The sequence below is a fragment of the Chanos chanos genome, chromosome 1, assembly GCF_902362185.1.
Source record: "Chanos chanos chromosome 1, fChaCha1.1, whole genome shotgun sequence".
In the NCBI taxonomy this organism is placed as follows: Eukaryota; Metazoa; Chordata; class Actinopteri; order Gonorynchiformes; family Chanidae; genus Chanos; species Chanos chanos.
The window spans coordinates 13,634,202-13,652,948 of record NC_044495.1 but is presented as its reverse complement, the minus strand read 5'-3'; the positions used below and the strand labels follow the sequence as shown (position 1 = coordinate 13,652,948).

Genomic DNA, 18,747 nt, shown 5'->3' with positions numbered 1-18,747 from the left:
TGCTGACAGTCCCATCAGTTTACAAGCACTGTTGACACGGACTGACGAAATGCAAAGAGCCTAAATAGAGAACAGCACCGAGCCACTGATTACAGGCTCCAGCTTCAATCAAGGAGATTCAATGGCAAGTTTAGGGAAACAGTATGAAAAAGGAAAGAAAGGAACTGAGTTTGTGACTGAAGATGATTTATTGCAAGATCACCAACCTTTCTATCAGCACTCTGATGATCAACAGAAGGGTGAGAGAACATTTGGATTCTCTGTCAGATTGTCAGTAGTTAGTTTTAGAGGAGCTGTGTGGAAAGCAGTCACATTTATGTAGTTCTCTTCCTTATGAAGTGGTTTATTTGATGAAATTGCTGAATGTCTCTTTTTCTGGAATTCATTAATAATGTAGAAAAAGATTGCTAAATTATTTCTGTAAAGAACATGTGTATTTAACATTGTTGCCTTGGTGTAAGGATTTGGTAATCCATGTTCCAAAAAGGAAAAAAAACCCCAAAAAACAGCATATGGACTTTGACACCGTTTCTCTTTGAATAAAGTAAAGCTGTAGAAACTTTCACAGAATTGCAAATAAGAGGTCAGTGGACTGCAGTAAAGAAACATTTAGAATCACAGCACAGTCATTTTTACTCTGAGAAAGGGCAGACATGCATTAAAATAATTTTTAAAGTATTGTACAGATGCCACCTGGCCTAATTGCATTACTTTTTTTTTTTTTTTTTTGCAGTTTCTTTATTCACTGTTAGAGATGGGCCCTATTCTCAACGCTACAAAATCGCAACGATTATTCTGGGCATTTTCAGCACTGTATTGGTGATCATACTCATTGGCCTGTGTGTGCACTGTGAGTGATCAGAAAACACAAAGCATAATCCTCTAAGCTACATAGAGTTCCAAGTTGTTAAAATCTGATATGGCCTGTGACTATGTCAGAAGACCTTATTGCAATCCACTCATTGCTTATGATTCATCATGATGCATTTAACTGTGATTGACCATTATAGATCAGTCATAATCAGATCGTTTTTACTCTGTTATACCCACAGTTAACGGAGTGAGTGAGAGGCATGCCGTGTTGACCTTAAACTCTTCACAAATACGCTCAGAACTGGCCCAGCTCAGAGTGGACAACACCAAGCTACTAGCATTCAAGAAAGAACTTCAGGACAAACATGAAGAGGACTCAAACACTATAAACTCTATGAGGTCAGAAGTTGACACCCATAAATCACGTTTTGAAAATCTGATGTCAAGATACAAGAGCCTTGAAGAACAAAAAACTAAGCTGGAAGCACGCATCTCTCAACTTGGTGAGAGAATTTATTTCTTATTAAAATTTTTATGCAAATATAGTTATGGCAAGGCTACAAATAAGGGGAAAATTGACCACCATTTTCTCTTTCGTAACAGAGGGGAGCTGTGGCCAGTGTCCACCAAAATGGGAGCTGATGAATGATACATGTTATTACTTTTCCGTGTCGTCTGGTAACAGAGGCTGGAACGAAGGCCGGGAGGACTGCCGCAGTAAAGGAGCCGACCTGGCTGTGATTGACACGGTGGAAAAGCAGGTTCAAATTCCCCAGTATAGTATTTCCTGGAGTTGCAAGGAATTCGTCTTACATGTAGACTAAAAAATTATTCAGGAGAGGGCACAGTTTTCAACTGGAAACTGCCGTTACTCTAATGAATGTGAATTGTACAAACACCGAGTAGTGTTTCTAACATCCACTAATTAACACTTTTGGGGTTAGTATGACACTAGCAAATTTGCAACATGTAAACATTAACTTTAACGTATCACCCACCCACTCACTCACTCACTTTCAAAGCCACTTATCCTAATTAGGGTCGCAGGGTTTATTAAACTATTAAAGTTAGTTAAATGTGGCTTTGTTTGGTTACTCTTCCCTGCACTGTGTTTGTGCGTAGGAGTTCATCACAAAGGCCTTAAGGGAATTAAGGCACAGTTCATCTCACATTTACCAGAACGGCTATTGGATTGGACTGAAAGATGACGTCTCAGAGGGGACCTGGAGATGGCTGAATGGATCAGAACTGGTCACTAGGTAATAAAGACACAAATACATATATGTAGCAGGATATAATCAGCCCAGTAGAATTACACAATAAGCATCTTAACAGAATTTTGCTCAAGAAATACACCTCCAGTTTTGTCTGGAGAGGGATGGACTGAGAGAGTACAGTCTGTTTTATAAGGTAATTTTTTGTCCTTTGTTAAGTTACTGGATGCCTGGAGAGCCGAACGATGACCTCGGCATTGAGGACTGTGCAGCAATCTATCCAGCTGGCAATCTGAGAAAATCCTGGAATGATGTTCCATGTTCCCACCCACTGAAATGGATCTGTGAAAAGCCACAGGAAAAGCAACCCTAGAAACTACAGGAATGAATGGAATCTGGTGAATCTTTCCTTTCGTACTCTCATTGTGTTTATTTAATATTACAGCTGATCATCATCTCTAGAAATCAATTATTCAATTCAGTTCACCGGGGTTCTTTTAAAAGCAGCTTATCATTTATGTGTTATAATCAGGTTATTGATGTACATTGTATGTATGTATCAATACATTGTATGTATTAATGTACAGTGTTTGCCATAAGAACAGAAATTTAAATCAATAAACATTAAGAGTACACAAGATGGGTCTAAGACACCTTCCACACTACTTCCCTTTTAAAAAGCACAACTGCACACGTGACAACAGTAATGTTGGCATTTATTTGCATAAATTAATTCTACCCATCTTCATCCATGTTCTTTTTCCTATTTACATAGTGTTCTCTACTTACACCAGTAACCGTTACACATTTTACACCAGACTTGTACAATTATATGAATTAACAATTGTTCTGTAACAAAATCTACAATACAGTAGTAGCAAATATTTTCTTTCCTTGAAAGGAAGGACAAAATGATATTTTTTGTTTAAAAATCAGAATGCTAGGAAATAAATGTCCTATTTGGTGATTACAATAACCCTCACAGGGTTGTGTAGGTCAGCCTCTATTCCGTCTATTCCGGTTGTGTAGGTCAGCCTCTATTAAAATATGTGGATTTAAATGTCCTCTTGAACCAGTGTGTTGTTTCCATCAAGATGTTGTAGGGTTCGAATAAAGGACTCACAGCACAGCAAAATGCTGCCTCAGGTTTTTCAGGATCTGTTGTGTGTCAACATGTTCAGGAAAAGCATCTTCAGATTTCTGGGCTGCCATATAGCTGCTCTGGAGATCACCGACCTTACAAACACAAAAAATCCAGCAGGTTAGTTAACAATCTGGTAAATACGACCTTGGCAAGAGGCTTGTGGTAACCGGTGGCATGAAGCAAAGCCAGTGAGCACTAGGTACAAATAAAAAAAAAAAAAAAAAAAAGAACATCCTTTTTTTTTTTTTCTCAGGAGAAAGTGAATTTTCTTTAAGTCCCCTGTATAGTCATGCTTGATGTATCATCCTGATTGACTATTTCACTATCTTTATACTCTTGACTGAACAAAGTCCATGAGCATGGCTGTGACTGAAATCCAGATCTTTTTGCAGATCTTAAGCAGAATACATGTGCATGACATCATCAGAACTGGCTATTTAAAATCTGATTTGTGATAATCCATCCTTAGATTCTACCGCTCTTTTGTATTGCTTTCCTATGAAGATGAACTCTAACAGTAATTAGAAAGCAAGTGCAACATTGTGAAGTATGAACTGCACCTTGTCAGAGAGGGTGGCCAGGTTAAAGTGAGGCTCGTACATATGTGGAGCCAGGGAGGCAGCTGTCTGTAGGAATGCCTTAGACTATTGCACAAAAAAAAGGAGAAGAAAAGAAAAGACATGAGAATGAATGAAAACATCTCACTCTGAGGAGCTCAGTCTTCTTGGACAAAGACATAGTTAAGCATTACTGAAACTGAAATAAGTGACTCAGTACTGTATTAGCGTGATGTAATTCTACACTATATTAGCATTAAGTAATAACAGACTGTAAAAACATGAAGTAATATCAGACAGTTAAAATAATTTATTATTCAGTATGATTATTTTAAAGCCTAAAAGTATGTTTCTCACTTGTTCAATGCGTCCTTTGCGTAGCTCCAGCACAGCTAGGTTATTGTATGCTTCAGCGTGGTCATTCTTGAAAGCTAAAGCTAGTTTGAAGCACTGATATGCTAAGGTCAAGTCCCCTATACCCTGCGAAGAGGCAAAGAGCATATAAAATAGACTAAAGACCAAAGATACAGTGGTAAATCTAACTGACAACCACATTGTGTATATTTGAATATTTCAAAAATACCTAAAGGAAATAATTTATTTCACATCAGCAAAAAACAGAGGATCAGAAATGAATGAAAGAGAGAGAAAATAAGGCTTGGCCGTTACATTGAGAGATATTTCTTGAAAAAAGAAATTCTAAAAAGTATTTATTCTTCAAGCATTCTTTATGTATACTGTAAAATAAAGAACATGGTATGCATTCTTTATTTCACAGTATGCATCCATTCAAAAAATCAACAACAATGTGTGAAAATCCAAAGATTTCAAGTCACTGCAAGCGCAGAGCTTAATGTAGGGGCATTGCCAGCCACAAGACAAAGTTGTCAAACTTAGTGATATGTGACCCGCATAAAATGCAGGGGGGATGGGTGGTTTTACTCAAGTGGACTGCTGAATGTCTTTCCAAAAAAGTAAACGAGAGATGACCCACCACTGCAACATGTCCCAGGTTATACCAGACATCTGCCTGTTCTTCATCACTGGAGACCAGTGCCAGAGCTCTCTCAAAAGAGGACAGAGTCATATCGTACTGCTGAGCATAGAAACAACACAGCCCCAAGTTATTATACAGCTGGCAGTTATACACCCCCATCTGCAACAGTCGTCTGATAAAGAGAGAGAGAGAAAGAGAGAGAGAGAGAGAGAGAGAGAGGGAGAGAGAGAGAGAGGGAGAGAGAGAACGAGAGAGAGAGATATCAGGTTGAATAAACACAATTGCCTTAAAATACTGTTATCTTCTGTTGCAATGTCAAAGCCACTGCTCATTTATGGTCATTATACTTGTTAGCATTACCACTGCACACCACCAGTGGCTGCTAGGTGACAGGCTGGAAAGAGTGTTTATGACCAGACAACCTAACTGTGTTTGCTGACAGTATTCGGGTAATATCTTGACCTCTAATGTATGTTACCTATAAAAGCGTAGGGCAATTTCTGGCTGGTCAGTGTAGAAGTGGTTGCTGCCGATGCAGGCTATGGCTTCCACATGTGTATTGTCCTGTTTAAGCACGTCTTTGTAGTACTCTGTAGCCGAAGTGACGTTATTCATCTCCTGTGGAAGAGTGAGAGAAAAACAGATGCTCAGTGCTCCCATTTAACAATGTTCTGAAATTACCAAACCAAATGTGTGTAACCTGCATCCTTGCTACTTCAGCTACAGGGAAAACAAAACAAAACAAAAAACCCCAAATTTAAAGATGTTTGAATTTAATATTCACTCTGGTAAGAAGTTTGATTCCACAAATGCAGTATTGCCATGTGGCTATTTCCCACTACACACATTTTTTTCTGATTTTTGCATTTGCACTGTCAGTTTCTAGTGCTGATATGTAGTCTTTAATGTGGGACAGCTTAACTTTAATACATGCCTCATGAATTCGAGCAATGCCTGTCAGTAGAGTCACTTCTCCCGGAAAATGATCGAGGCCTTGTTTAAAGAGATTCAGAGCAGTGATTGGCTGATCTAGACGCTGATATACCTATACAACAAGAGAACAAAATGAGTAAATGCATTCAGTGGCATAAAAATAATAAATTATAGTATTAAAGGAATGTTTAACCAATGTTTCCTTTTTTTGGCATCTTATACAAGATTACTCTAAAGATGGGGATTTGGTGCATTTTTTATTGAGTTTTGGAGTATGAATGTTAACTTTGTTCTGTGAAAATGTAACTGAACGAGAAGGGTCTAAGGTCTGGCTTGTTGAGTACTCAGACTTTTGTTGGCATCGTACATCGCACTAGTGTATAACCTTGGCTATTATACAAGTGAAGAGGATCACAACTGGTCTCCTTTCCATTAAGGGGGCGAAGTTTGCCAAAAAGAATTTCTTACCTTTGCCAGGTAGAGGTAGGTGTCCACAAACTCCTGATGATTGAGGGCTGATCTGAACTGTTTTTCAGCTTCACGGTATAAACCAAGCCTGAAAACAAAGACTCTTAGATCACACCACTCCATCAAATACTGAGCCCCAGACCTGAGCTTCTACTGCATTCAGCCTATGGATATATTTAGTATTGCACTCCTTCTGCGACTAATGTCATCAAGAAATAAAACAATAAAGAAAACATTTGGAATATTCATCAATATGTTACATTAATTCATTTTGTTGTTTTTTTTCCATTATCATTAATCACAAGAGGATAGTTCCATATACAAAAGGCATGAAGATGTTGTATTAAATTGAAATGAGGTATTTATGTTACAGTTTGTCACACGGATATTCAGTGTAGCATAAATTCTCACCTGTAATAGCATTTTCCCAACTGTACTTTCCACCACCAGTCTTTAAACTGAGCATGCTCAGTGGCAAGAGCAGCTAGATCCAGAGCCTGTGTCAAAGAATTAAAAACTTCAGATGCAGAAACCCCCTGACAAATGTAAACTACGTTCTTATCTGAATGCTTTACTTACATTTTTCACATCATTTTCATGGTGGAAAATATACTCAAACAGGGTCTAAGGAAAGAAAAGCATTAATATGATCGATTAAAACAATATATTAACAGAATCAACCATATCAGTATATGATGTTGTTTCATGAAAATGTATTGTATTTTATAGTATATAGATATGATGACTCAGTCATGGAAAAATCTTAAGTTGAAGTTATCAAAGATGTGTCATTTTCTAAACAAACCTGTCTGTTGAAAGTAATCATTCCTGACATGTCATATTTTGGTGCTACTTATAGCTCTATATTTAACTACACAACTGCTGCTGTGAATTGTGATAAAATCCTGTTTAGTAAGAAGCTATGGTAAAAGACTAACATTTATCTTTTTCATGTTTAACCTTACAAAATCCAAAATATATAGTATATGTGTGTGTGTTTTTGCTCTTTGCTCTGGTTAACATGTTTATGCAACACTATACCTTAGACAAGTTTGGTCTCTGAGCATACTTAGCCAGATTCAATCTGGACATGTTTATAAATGGTCCCTCTGGATTTGTCAGCATGGAGGCCTTTGGTGAAGACAGGAGCAAACAAACAATGAAGAGGAAACTCCTCAAAGTTTTTTCAAATGTTGTTTTAACTACAAGACAGTCCAATTGTTTTTTGACATGGGAGATTCCACTATTTTCTTAACGTTTGTGTGAGAGGGGGGAAATTTGATTACCGATCCTAGTCGAACAAATCTCCCTGATGCACTTGTGACTGGGCGGGCAGTGCTGGCAGTTCGAGGGGTCTGGATAGCCTGCTCCATAGTCCCTGGTCTTCCAGATTGGGTACTGGGTCTTACAAACCCCGTAATGGGACGGCCAGACTGAGTCACTGGTCTTGTTGTCAAAACACAAATTTAAAAGACACTGAGAAAAAGATAATCTATTTCTAAATGGATCTCAACAAATGCTGAATAAAGAAAGAAACTAAAGTTGTAAAATTAAAGAAAGTTTGTTTTGCCAACAGGAGCTGTAGGTTAAGGGGGACACAGCATTTTGCTTTTGGCAGTGTGCTGGCAACGGTCACTCTCTCTCTCATTGCTCATCAGTGATCACTGAAGATCTGGTGACTTTGTAGTTGTGAGTATCAGTATGAGAATGGCAAAAAGTAGAAGTAAACAAGGAAATTTTTGAAAAAAAAAGAAAAAAAAAAGAATTTTGATTGTGTCTGTTTTGATCTAAATACTACTGTCCATCTACCAAATTATGTGACATTCTTTACTAGCTGAACCTGAACACTTTAGTGGCCTTTGAAGCATGTGTGACTGAAATTATATTACAAGCGTGAAGAACACTTGAACTGATTCTTAAAGTGAAAATACCTGACTGCTGGGGTGGGTCCACCTCCTTGACTTGTCCCTGGCAGTCTAAGGGATGTCCCAGGTCCTGACAAAAACATGTATGCATGTCAAAGTAACTGTTAAGAATATCAACTGAGAGCAAGACATGAAAATAGTCTAATTATATGCAGATCACTTTCAGGATGTGTATCATTAAAATAGCAATAAAATATCAAAATGAACATCAGAGCCATTGTAACTGTAAAACTGTCAGTACACTGAATGAATGTGACCTGCACAGCCTGGACGACAGCTATGTGAAGTAATATTTAGATGTTTAGAGATGCTGAGGTGCAGAAGGGAGTGATCTGGTGCATGTAGGACTCACTGGCGACTTGGGCAATAGAACTCTCATCCAACATCATCTCAGCAATGCCTTCCTGGTCCACATCTACCTCATCAATGTACACCATCTCTGTCAGAGCCCTGGTCTTCAAACTCCACGCCGCCTTCAAGTAGAGCATCAAGAGCAATACCGTTACACTGTAACACTCTATACATCAAGATTTTTTTAAAAGACTCAATCGGTACATTTTTCATATTCAAATGTATCATTTCTGCGTTTAGCTTGGGAAACCAACTGACACCACATTTCAGTTCTAACCTAGCACTAATACTCCTTATTCTACTGATCCACTAAAACCATAAAATCTATCATTAATCTGTAATCAGCAGTGTTAGTGCAGGTCTACAGCAACAACAGCGGTTCTCCAGAACTGATATGATGAAACATTGCTTTGGTGTGACTCAACTTCCGCCAAAAAGTACATCACTGTTAGGGGGAGGTTTCTTTTGGTGTTGTTGAAATACACACTATTCTGCTCAGTGAGACATAAGGAATCGACAAAATATGAAAAAGATGCAAACTGCACCTGCTTTAAAAAAATGTTGTTGGATATTTATAAGCAACAAAGTTGACATCAATAACACAAAAGTATCTAGACTGAAGAATTTTGTACAGTTCTATCAAAAAAATTCACACCAATCAAACGTTTTAAATGAACCCCAAACGCCTCTGATTTAAGAAACAGATAGGCCTACAGAAGTCACTGTAACTTAAATATTATTGGGGAAAAAAACGAACTATAACAAATAGCAGGAGCTGAAAATGGAAAAGGGATTCTAATAATAATTTTTAAATTGGGTTTGCGATATTTAGAGGTATTGATTGCTCTACAGAGAGTAGGTGGGATTGTGTGTAGTCTACAGACGGAGTTACTGGGTGTATCACTAGGGAAACGGACTGTCTATAGTACAGGAACTGTCGGAAATGGAGGATGATTTTTACCTCAGAAATAGGATGTGAGGTGTCTGGTTCCTTAAAACAAAGATGCATAAAAAAAAATGGAAGGGTAGATAAACGTATAATGTATAGACACAAGAACTCAACGCGAAAAGATGTGTGCACCAAGAAACAGATTAGTTTAAAGTTTAAAGAGGTTTTTTTTGGGCTGTGAAGTAACAACTATAAACTGGTAAATAGAAAAACAGATTATAGAAGTCCTCGGTGTTCTAAAGAATGTCTTAAGAGCACTTGAACTTAGCACTTGAAGTTAGCCAGCTAACTAAGTGCAATTTATTTCCAAAATGCCGCTAGTCCAGAAAAACGTGACGCTGTCTCTAACTAATCTCTAGCCTGCTAAGTGGATTTATGCCTTTTTCATCTTATAAAACAAACCTGGTCGTATGGACTATCCTCCAAAACCTTGGTGCATATATCTGAGCATTTCTGGAATTGTCGTCTTCTGAAATAACTCCATGCTAGAAACAGAGGGTCCATTGGTACTTCCATTTTGTTGAAAAATTAATTTGAGATAAGCTTATTTCAATGCAGCTAATGCGGTAGAGCGTCTGTTACCACCAGCAACGGCGCACTGGTCAGGACCCGATGCAAAGTAGCTGTCCACAACATGTGCCTGACTGGAAAGGAATGCGAGAATTTTCAGTTACTCTGTTGAGAATGGCAAGTGAAGTTTTTTTAGTGAGTCATCAAAATATTGCGGGGGTGGGGGACTAGATACTCAAAATTTTTGATCTGGACTAGCAAGCTAACAAGACAATATTCCACTGGAGAACAGCTAATAGTATGAAATATGACTTCAAAATGTTTAACTTTTACATACTATCAATGTTCAATCTGCAACTAACAAATATAGAGCTTAAGAGTAAGAAAACAATTGCCTAGACATTTCGCGAGTTCGTTCCAACGTTTCGTGTACCCGGTTCTCCCATTCATAATGAGCATTTCTGTCCAGCAAATGGTTTTGAAAAAGTGAGAAACCGTTGGAAATTCTATGACGTTGAAAGCGGACTTCGGTCACCTGCCATGAGCTTGGGCCATATTCCCCAATGCATTTTTTTTCAGAACGCTGCTATAGTTGTCATGTTTAAAGTCACCCGCATTGCCAGATGTAGGATAACTATTTGCATGATAATTTGATCGATATAAGATCAGTAGTACAAAAAAATCCACAATGCAAGATCATTTTGCCATTTCCACAATTTCACATTTCAAATATTGTAGGTTGATAGTAGTGAATTTTGTGTGGTACTGATTAGGAACCAGCCTAGTCATTCACGTTAAGTGCAGTACATTCCGTATAATGGAAAACCCGACACTGGATCGGACGCGAACTATCCAAGCACATCTGTACTGAGATCTCGCACGCCAACACTGGGACAGGTAAGTGTCAGATGATGAAAGGTACACAAGTTGAGCCTACGTAATTAATGTAACTGGAGCCAAAGCAAACAACGTAACTAACAGAGGCACGTAACCGCATATATATAACACATAGCCCAAGGTGCTTCGCGGCTGGACTTTAAATTCACGATCATTTGGACTGAAATACGATACTTTTGTTTTCAACACCTGGCAACGCTGAACGTCACAATAATAGGAACTGAACTGGCCGCTTTGCAATCACGGTTTAGCTTCCAGTCGTCCAGCGGCACAAAACCTAGTAAGGTATTTTTCTCTTTAGACACTTTTCTCATTTGTGATTAGGGTGGTCCAATCAAAAGATTTAAAATGCACCGTTTTGCTTATATAACATCGAAAACTCGATTGCCTTACTTTAGGTTTCGACTGATGTCGATACTGTGCTTCCAGTAATATATCAAGATGCGTAACAGAGCGTAAATTATTAATTAGAAATAAAATGAATAAATAAATGTAATTTAGTGCATTTCCTCACTCACTACTTTTATTGAGAAACCCATCTGAAGCATTGTTATAGATCCTATATAAATGTATCTGTAGTTTGCACATGAAAAATGATCCTGTTTCCCGCGAAAACATTTGACGTCGGCCGAAACCGGAAGTCATATGTTACTGTGTTCATCTACCGCGGTATTTGTATTCGGGTTGTTGTTGCAGTGTCGGCATCGTTGTTGTTAGTAGACTTACAACAGTATCCGGTGATCAAAGTCTTATAATTTTGACACAGTATATGTGCTAGCATACATATTCAGGTAATTTCTTAAACCGGAACAAGAGCCGGCTTTATTTTGAGTTAGTTGTTTTATTTCTTTATCTTGAGAATGTCTGCAAATGGAGGAGACGAATCGACTCTTTCTTTGGCTGATATCTCGGTGGATGACGACGAGCTTCGTGAAGCTTTCGCGGTTTTGGCTGGGAGTGACCCAGAGAAATGTTCTTATCCTGAGGTAAAATGAACGGTGGTAATCCTTCTGTCTGAGTTTATTTACGTCGGACATGCTAAAGCCATTACCATCACGCAGATTATTTGTGAAGACCCACTGTTTGCAGTATAACCCGATTAACCTCAAAGTTAACAACAGGACAATGTGCTGAAGTATACTTCATCGTTTTAACAGATTTTTTAAATCGTATTTCTTCAGGGATACATGAAACGCCAGGCCGTTTTTGCTTGCAACACTTGCACATCTGGAGATATGGAGCCGGCTGGTGTATGCCTCGCATGTGCCAACCACTGCCACGACGGGCATGATATCTTTGAACTGTATACCAAAAGGTAACACTCACATGAATCAGTCTGATCTAATGTGTGAACGATACTAGTTGTATATTTGGTTTATCATGTGCCCCATGTATATTTTCTGTCGTTCTGTTGTTCACGTCATCGGCTGACTTTCATTTTAGTTTGTCGACTCGTTTTAAGCTCAGACAGCCGGTGTCATGGATTTGCGCGCTAACAAGGAGTCAACAGTAGGGTTTTGGATAGGCCAGGGATGTAGCTCATTTTGACCTTTGAGATAAATCACTGATTGCGTCTCGAGTGACCACTTGTGATCGGATCTCACTTCCCCGCTCTATATGCAAATAAACACATACATCATTTCCGTTTGTAAAGACCAAATGCAAAACTGCATTTCATTGTAGGCTTATCTGTACTTGTACCCTTGCCAATGACAATAAAGTTGAATCTAATCCAATCTAATCAAATGCGTTGTTGCAGGGGCAGCAATGCACTTCCTGTGCCTTGTCTGCCAGAAATTAAAAGAAGAAGAAGAAATCAAAACAATACAGTCTATTTCTTTGCGTGATCCAATTTGTTTGTGTGTGTTCATAACCTTGTTTTTCTTTGTTCTAAATGTGCTTTATGCTTATTCACAGAAACTTCCGTTGTGACTGTGGAAATGGGAAGTTTGGCTCCTTTGAATGCAAATTGAATCCTGTAAGTTTATTTGCTTGCTCTATGGGAGTTTTGTTTTGTTTTATGGGTGCTTCCAGAAAGGAACCTTATTTTATATTATATTTTATATTTATATTATGTTCTGATACTCACAGGGGAAGGACAGACAGAACATAAAGAATCAATATAATCATAACTTCTTTGGCCGATACTGCGCCTGTGACAGGCCCTATCCTGATGATGATGATCAGGTTTGTGATCATTTTTACACACCTTTCATTTCGCCTCCTTATCTCAGCCCCTCTCTTGGCATGTGTATACAGTGAAATATATTCTATAATATACACAGTGCTGTGAATTCATTAAATAGTATGAGAAATTCCAGTGCTCTTAAGAAACCTCTTAGTGTCCTGTTCTTCATTTTGATCGAACCTCTTATAGAACAGTATAGCAAGGCCTGTGTCTGTCAACACATCTACATTTACATTTATTCATTTTCCAGACAATTTTACCCAGAGGAACCTCCAGTACAGACAGGTTACAAAACCAGCCAATACTGCTCTTTAGTAGTGCTCAGAGGGGAAGGAGAGATTGAAGAAAATGTTACTTTAGATTTGTAAAATGGGGCACGTATCTTGCCTTGTGTCTGTTTTTTCCTCTAACTAAGCCTTGTATTTTCTACCCAAGGTGAATGATGAGATGATCCAGTGTGTTGTGTGTGAGGACTGGTACCACTCAAAGGTAAGTCCTCAGACAGCCCAAAAAAAAAGTCTTTCCTTGTTGCTACAGCTCATGCACCTATATCTTGTATCCTGGAGAAAGTTCTTGTAAAATGGGGGAAAGTGTGAGCTAATGACACTGTATTCTCTCTCTCTCTCTCTCTCTCTCTCTCTCTCTCTCTCTCCATCAGCACCTTGGCTGTCTGGTTGTAGACTCTGAGGAGCTTTTGGAAATGGTGTGTGAGAGCTGTATGAACAAGGCCCCTTTCCTCTGGACCTATGCTTCTCACTATGCAGGTTTGTTACACAAACGTAGGTCACGTCACAAACCACTTGAGAAAGCTTAATTTACAGTAAATTAACTATAAAGACATCAATGTGACTTGTCTTCTGTAGTGTAGTAGGTACATCTGAATCATTGTATATGTGTATGCCTCTTTTTTTTTTTTTTTTTCTAGTTCCACCTTTAACCAAGCTGAGCCCTTGTAAAGAAGACAGTGAAGTGAATGTAGAGGAAGAGGAGGAAGCGAGTGGAGGGGACAAAAAAGAGAGTCCATGTGCGAGTGGGAGGGAGTGGGCCTCAACAAGCTGCAGCACTCAAAATGGCACAAAGGTAGAGAAACGTATTTTTATGCATCAGTTTTTTTTTTTATTTGTTTGTTCGTTTATCATAGATTAGTTCCACTTCAGATGTAAAAGGTACATGATGTATGAAAGAGTGCTTTGAGATGATATGTGATAGTTGTTAAGTACCCACTCCAAAACGAAGGCTTCGGTGACACCATTTGGCTTGTTTAAAACCAGCAGAGAATTTACTCAAAAGAGGTCTATTTCTACACCAGTCAAAAGGTGGTATTTAAAAACGTATTGACTCTTTTTTTTGCCTTGCATCCCACTGTTTCTGCCAGCAAGTGGTGCTAAACTTTAATGAATAGAGTAGATGAAAACTCAGTTGTCCTGCAATATATTACTGTTTTTGTTTGATTGTTGGTTGTGGTTACCACTGTACGTCGATAAACCTCAAGCAAAAAAAAAAGAGAAAATGATCCTTACTGACTGTGTAGGCCTCTTCTCTTTTGCCGTGAAACACAACTGTTTATGTGAAAACAGGGAGGGATCTGTTATAAATGCCCAAAAAAAAGTCAACTCAGCTAAACTTCTTAACAGCGAAGTTTAGTTACATAAATCTACATCACGATGTATATTTATTTTTTAAGCTGGTGACCAATGGGACCGCAGGTGTTAAGAGGACCCACCAGGAGATGGAGAATTGTCCCATGAAATGCCAGTCTAAAAGTGTTCACTGTGTGTTGAGAGAGTTAAAGGCCAAAGAGTTAACACGGGTCCCAGAGGGAGCAGTGTTCTGGCCCTACTTTTGGCGTGCCAAACTTTGCACATGCACAGATTGTAAGGTGGGCTTTTTTCTTTCATAAGATATTTTTAATATGTGGATCACAGTATTTTACGCATGTTATTAACTCTATGGTATTAGTAATAAGGCCACAGTAATACTATCATCCGCATGAAAAACACAAGGGTGGTATGTATATTTAACCAGTGTGAAAGTATAATTAAAGTTATAGATGATAACAAGTAATTGGACTGGTTTGCTTCAAATATAGAGTGAATGTAGATTTGCATTCGATGGCACTTTGATGTCAAATCTGCCTTTTGTGATTTCTAATTATAGACATACATAGCGACTTAACTGTTTGAACGATAGGTCAGTTCTCTTTGTCATCTATGGGGCACTTATGCAGAGACAAGCAGTGATTTAATTTATTAATATATTTATTCTGTCATGCACAGCTCAGATATATCGAAGTTGGAATTGATTGATATACTGCTGTGGACAGTGAACGGGGCGTCAGATGTTCATTAATGAACTGAAAATTTTCTTTTAACCCTGCCCTGTAGAGAGCCTATGTCAAGGCAGGTGTGGAGTTTTTGCTGGATGAGACAGACACTCTGCTGGCATATGAAAACAAGGGTAAATCACAGACTTGGACAGGAGAAGAGTTGCTCATGAGTTGCCTCAGCTCTCTGGACCGAGTACAACAGCTGGAGATCATTTACCGTAAGGACTGTGGTTGTGTGTTTGTATATGTGTGGGAATAGCCCATCTCTGTATGGTTTTAGATGAGTAGTTGTGCATCACTGTTGTCTGTAAGCTGAGCAGCTTACTGTTATGTCTTAGCAGCCGTGGTAAGAAGTTGTACCTCTCTGATCAGAACAAAAGAAATAGACAGTATGTGCATATATTTTCTGTTTAAAATGAATTGAATAATGATTGATTCGCAGAGTTTAACGACCTGAAGACTGAGCTGACTGAATTTTTGCAACAGTTTGCCGATGAGGGAAAGGTAAGAGCATCGTTTATTTCTGTTCAAGTTATGATGACAGATAAAAGAAACACAAACTGCATGATTAGTTTTAGAACTTAAGAACACATTTACGTTCTTTAAACTACAGTAAATACTAAGGGTGTAATGATTCACCTTATTCATGGTTCTGTTGTGCCTCAGTTTTGGGCCACGGTTTTGTTGGTATCATGGTTTTGGCTTGCAAGAAAATTGAACAAAGTCAGAACTGAAGATGTAACAGCAAACAGCAGTACAGCTCTTCAAAAATGAGAATTAAAAACAACTAATCTTCAGTACCTTTTCATTTTAAGGCTCTACTGTTAGAAAATAAGTAAGAAAACTAAACTTGAACAACAAATGTTATTTAAGGCTCTTCTCAATGATGGTCAGAGGAATAAATCTAAACATTAGTACATTTTACTTAAGGGTTCTCCAAGAAAATGACTGCAAGAAAACTAAACCCAAGCAAGCCCTGGTTATTAAAGTTCTTCCTCTAGAAAATGAGTGTTAGAAAACTGAACTTGAACTACGAGACTGTTGCCCAAGCATGCCATTTCAGCAGAAAAAGAAACATGGCAACTGTAAAATGATAGCTGACTGCTCTGACGTTTTTTGTTTTTTTTTAGATAAGTATGTGGCTACTTCGATATAAGAATCAAGTTTCTGCTTGGAGAAGCTGAGATATTAGATCTGTTTTGTTCATTTAAGTGGATTCATATATTTCAGTATAAATTATGGTCTGAGTAATAACACAATGTGATTTGTTCAGTGAAGGCATGGTGCATATATTCTCACAGTGAGAAATGAAAAGAAAAAGTAATGGTGTACTGCCTTCAAATTGTAATTTGTTATTCTTAGTGCCAGAATCACAAACAGTGTGGAGTGATCTCTGATTCTAAGAATATATATTCTCTGTGATTTGGTATTATGACAGAAAAAATCTTTCACTTAATAAGAGTTGAGGTGAGAGAGAAAAAAACTAAACATGTACAGCAAACCAAACCAAACCAAGGGCTACAGAACGGCAGTTCAGAACTGTTATACCCTTAGTAAATATGCACTGTGTCTCCGATTATTAAACCTCTATAATTAACTTTTACTTACTGAAGGGTGGGTCTTGTACAAATTTAAAATGTTTCAGCTAAATGGAAAATTCATTCAGTAACATTAGAGAACATTACCTGCTCAGAAGTATATTTATGCTTCCCATATGTGCTCAGTAGCTGTTTCTCTAATGTCAGTCCTAATATCAATACCTACTCATTTACTTTGTCACACTGTATTTTAAGTTGCTCTTTGACAAAAGTAGATCAAGGAACATCCTTTGCCCTCTTACCCCAGGTTGTGACCCCTGAGGCCATCCGGACCTTTTTTGAAGATCTCCAGAACCGGAAGCGGAGACGGACTAATGTTGGGCAGTACTACTGCAGTTGAACCAGTCCAGACTAAACCCTCACTCCAAAACTTGACTTAGTCCAGAGGTGCAGTTTAGCATCGGTGGTTCCTCTGGGCAGACCTACATTTCCTTTAAATAAAATTGCACATTAAAAATGATGATGCTGCTGCTGTACAAATGGTTTCTGAAAGGTTGTATGAGAATATTTTTTTGGGGTGTTCCCTTTTACACGCTGCGATTGTTCAAATCTTTCGGGAGACGATTTCTTATTTTCTGTGTGGTTTTTACATGAGGTGTTGATGGGAACATTTTGCATTAGGCAGTAGTTATGTGAACATGCCTTTCCTTTGTCCTATAACACTGTGCACTGTGCCAAGACCAGCTCTGTTTCACTCCCTTTGCAATCTCATGTCACAGCTCACTATCATGGCCTTTGATTGATTGATACAACCGTACAGATAATTCAGAGTTCAGGCTAAATCTTCTCACGTATCTGTAGCTATAGTGTGGGAATTGTGTGATACTAATGTGAAACTGAAATAAATATTATTTCCATATATCTGAACAGGATGTGTCTCAGTTTCATCAAGGATAAATTATTAAACATGTTTACAGAGTCAAAAATACAATTTCAGATGCTTGATGAATGTTATGATTTGTGCTGTATTTTGATAATCCTGTTCATTTGGCATGCCAGGGTCTTCTTCGTACTATTTGGAGGAGTAGATTACCAGCCCTCTGCAAGGGGTTGCTGTGTTTGGATTGAAAACATCATTATATGAATCTTAAAGCCCTTGGAAGAATATTCTGATACACATGATGATATTATGCTTTGAGATGTTTTCATCAACTGAACACTCCCCACATACATACTGTATGCTACTGAATTAGAAGATTGCAAAAACTGATCTGTTAAACCCTGTTTGTAATTAACACATCCATCAAAAACATCACAACAAGAATAAATACCAAAAAATAAATACGTAAGTATGGCGCTTTTGTGTGAAATATGTCTTTGGTGTTAACATTTATTGAGTTGCATTAGTCAGAGGACCAACAGCATACTAGGCAGGTGGTCATAATGTTTTGGCTCATCAGTGTATATGTTACTGCCCTTAGACCATTTGAGTTCCAGCCCAGTTTACCCACTGCCATAACGTAAGTGGCCAACTGATCTTAAAGAACAGAAAAGTTGTAAAATGCCATTTATGTAGAACAATCAGCACTATCGCTGATAATGTTTAGTAAACAGAATTCAAAGAACAAATAACCAGGTTAACCAAATGGGAACAGGAGGGGGCTAACCAGAGGAGGCCAACAGGTCCGTAGCCAGCACCCAATCTCAGTAGAAAGACATTACCTCATTTTAAAAAAAAGAGAAGATGAATTTTCTGGCCAGCTGCTGACCTGCTCTGATCTAACCTAACCTATATGCACAAAATAGTAAAGGAAAAAAATGCTACATGCCCTCTGTAACAATAAACAAGTGTACAATACACAATAAACAAAAGTTGTGTTCAATGATAACCAACACCAGAAACAATAATACAAGTCAAAGCAAGTGATAATGACAAA

The 18,747-nt window shown here is 38.2% G+C and overlaps 3 protein-coding genes across 8 annotated transcripts; 2 read left to right on the top strand and 1 right to left on the bottom strand.

The window, feature by feature from the left end:
- The first annotated feature begins 14 nt into the window (after nt 1-14).
- On the top strand, nt 15-2,662 carry LOC115808362 (C-type lectin domain family 4 member E). Of its 2 annotated transcripts, XM_030769716.1 has the most exons (6): nt 16-239; nt 734-850; nt 1,053-1,316; nt 1,417-1,574; nt 1,936-2,072; nt 2,247-2,662. In XM_030769716.1, exons 1-6 carry the CDS (start codon nt 122-124, stop codon nt 2,398-2,400), a joined length of 948 nt encoding a protein of 315 aa, XP_030625576.1. In that variant the 5' UTR covers nt 16-121; the 3' UTR covers nt 2,401-2,662. The 2 variants fall into 2 exon arrangements, with proteins under 2 accessions (XP_030625584.1, XP_030625576.1); XM_030769724.1 differs by lacking the exon at nt 734-850 and having other exon boundaries at nt 15-239.
- Nucleotides 2,663-3,136: 474 nt separating this feature from the next.
- Nucleotides 3,137-9,867, bottom strand: ttc8 (tetratricopeptide repeat domain 8). 5 transcript variants are annotated; one of them, XM_030769670.1, is made up of 15 exons: nt 9,754-9,867; nt 9,364-9,393; nt 8,404-8,524; nt 8,058-8,121; nt 7,413-7,572; nt 7,168-7,257; nt 6,706-6,750; nt 6,538-6,623; nt 6,127-6,214; nt 5,660-5,770; nt 5,204-5,343; nt 4,723-4,897; nt 4,086-4,208; nt 3,732-3,815; nt 3,137-3,263 (listed from the first exon to the last, which is right to left on the bottom strand). In XM_030769670.1, the coding sequence occupies exons 1-15, from the start codon at nt 9,865-9,867 to the stop codon at nt 3,147-3,149; spliced, it is 1,548 nt and encodes a 515-aa protein (XP_030625530.1). In that variant the 3' UTR covers nt 3,137-3,146. The 5 variants fall into 5 exon arrangements, with proteins under 5 accessions (XP_030625530.1, XP_030625540.1, XP_030625547.1 ...); XM_030769680.1 differs by lacking the exon at nt 9,364-9,393; XM_030769687.1 differs by lacking the exons at nt 3,732-3,815; nt 9,364-9,393.
- Nucleotides 9,868-10,956: 1,089 nt separating this feature from the next.
- LOC115818228 (putative E3 ubiquitin-protein ligase UBR7) lies at nt 10,957-17,676 on the top strand. Its single transcript, XM_030781552.1, has 12 exons — nt 10,957-11,043; nt 11,618-11,744; nt 11,940-12,073; nt 12,676-12,736; nt 12,850-12,945; nt 13,382-13,435; nt 13,605-13,710; nt 13,872-14,026; nt 14,631-14,825; nt 15,331-15,490; nt 15,715-15,776; nt 17,118-17,676. Exons 2-12 carry the CDS (start codon nt 11,619-11,621, stop codon nt 17,208-17,210), a joined length of 1,242 nt encoding a protein of 413 aa, XP_030637412.1. The 5' UTR covers nt 10,957-11,043; nt 11,618; the 3' UTR covers nt 17,211-17,676.
- Nucleotides 17,677-18,747: the final 1,071 nt, after the last annotated feature.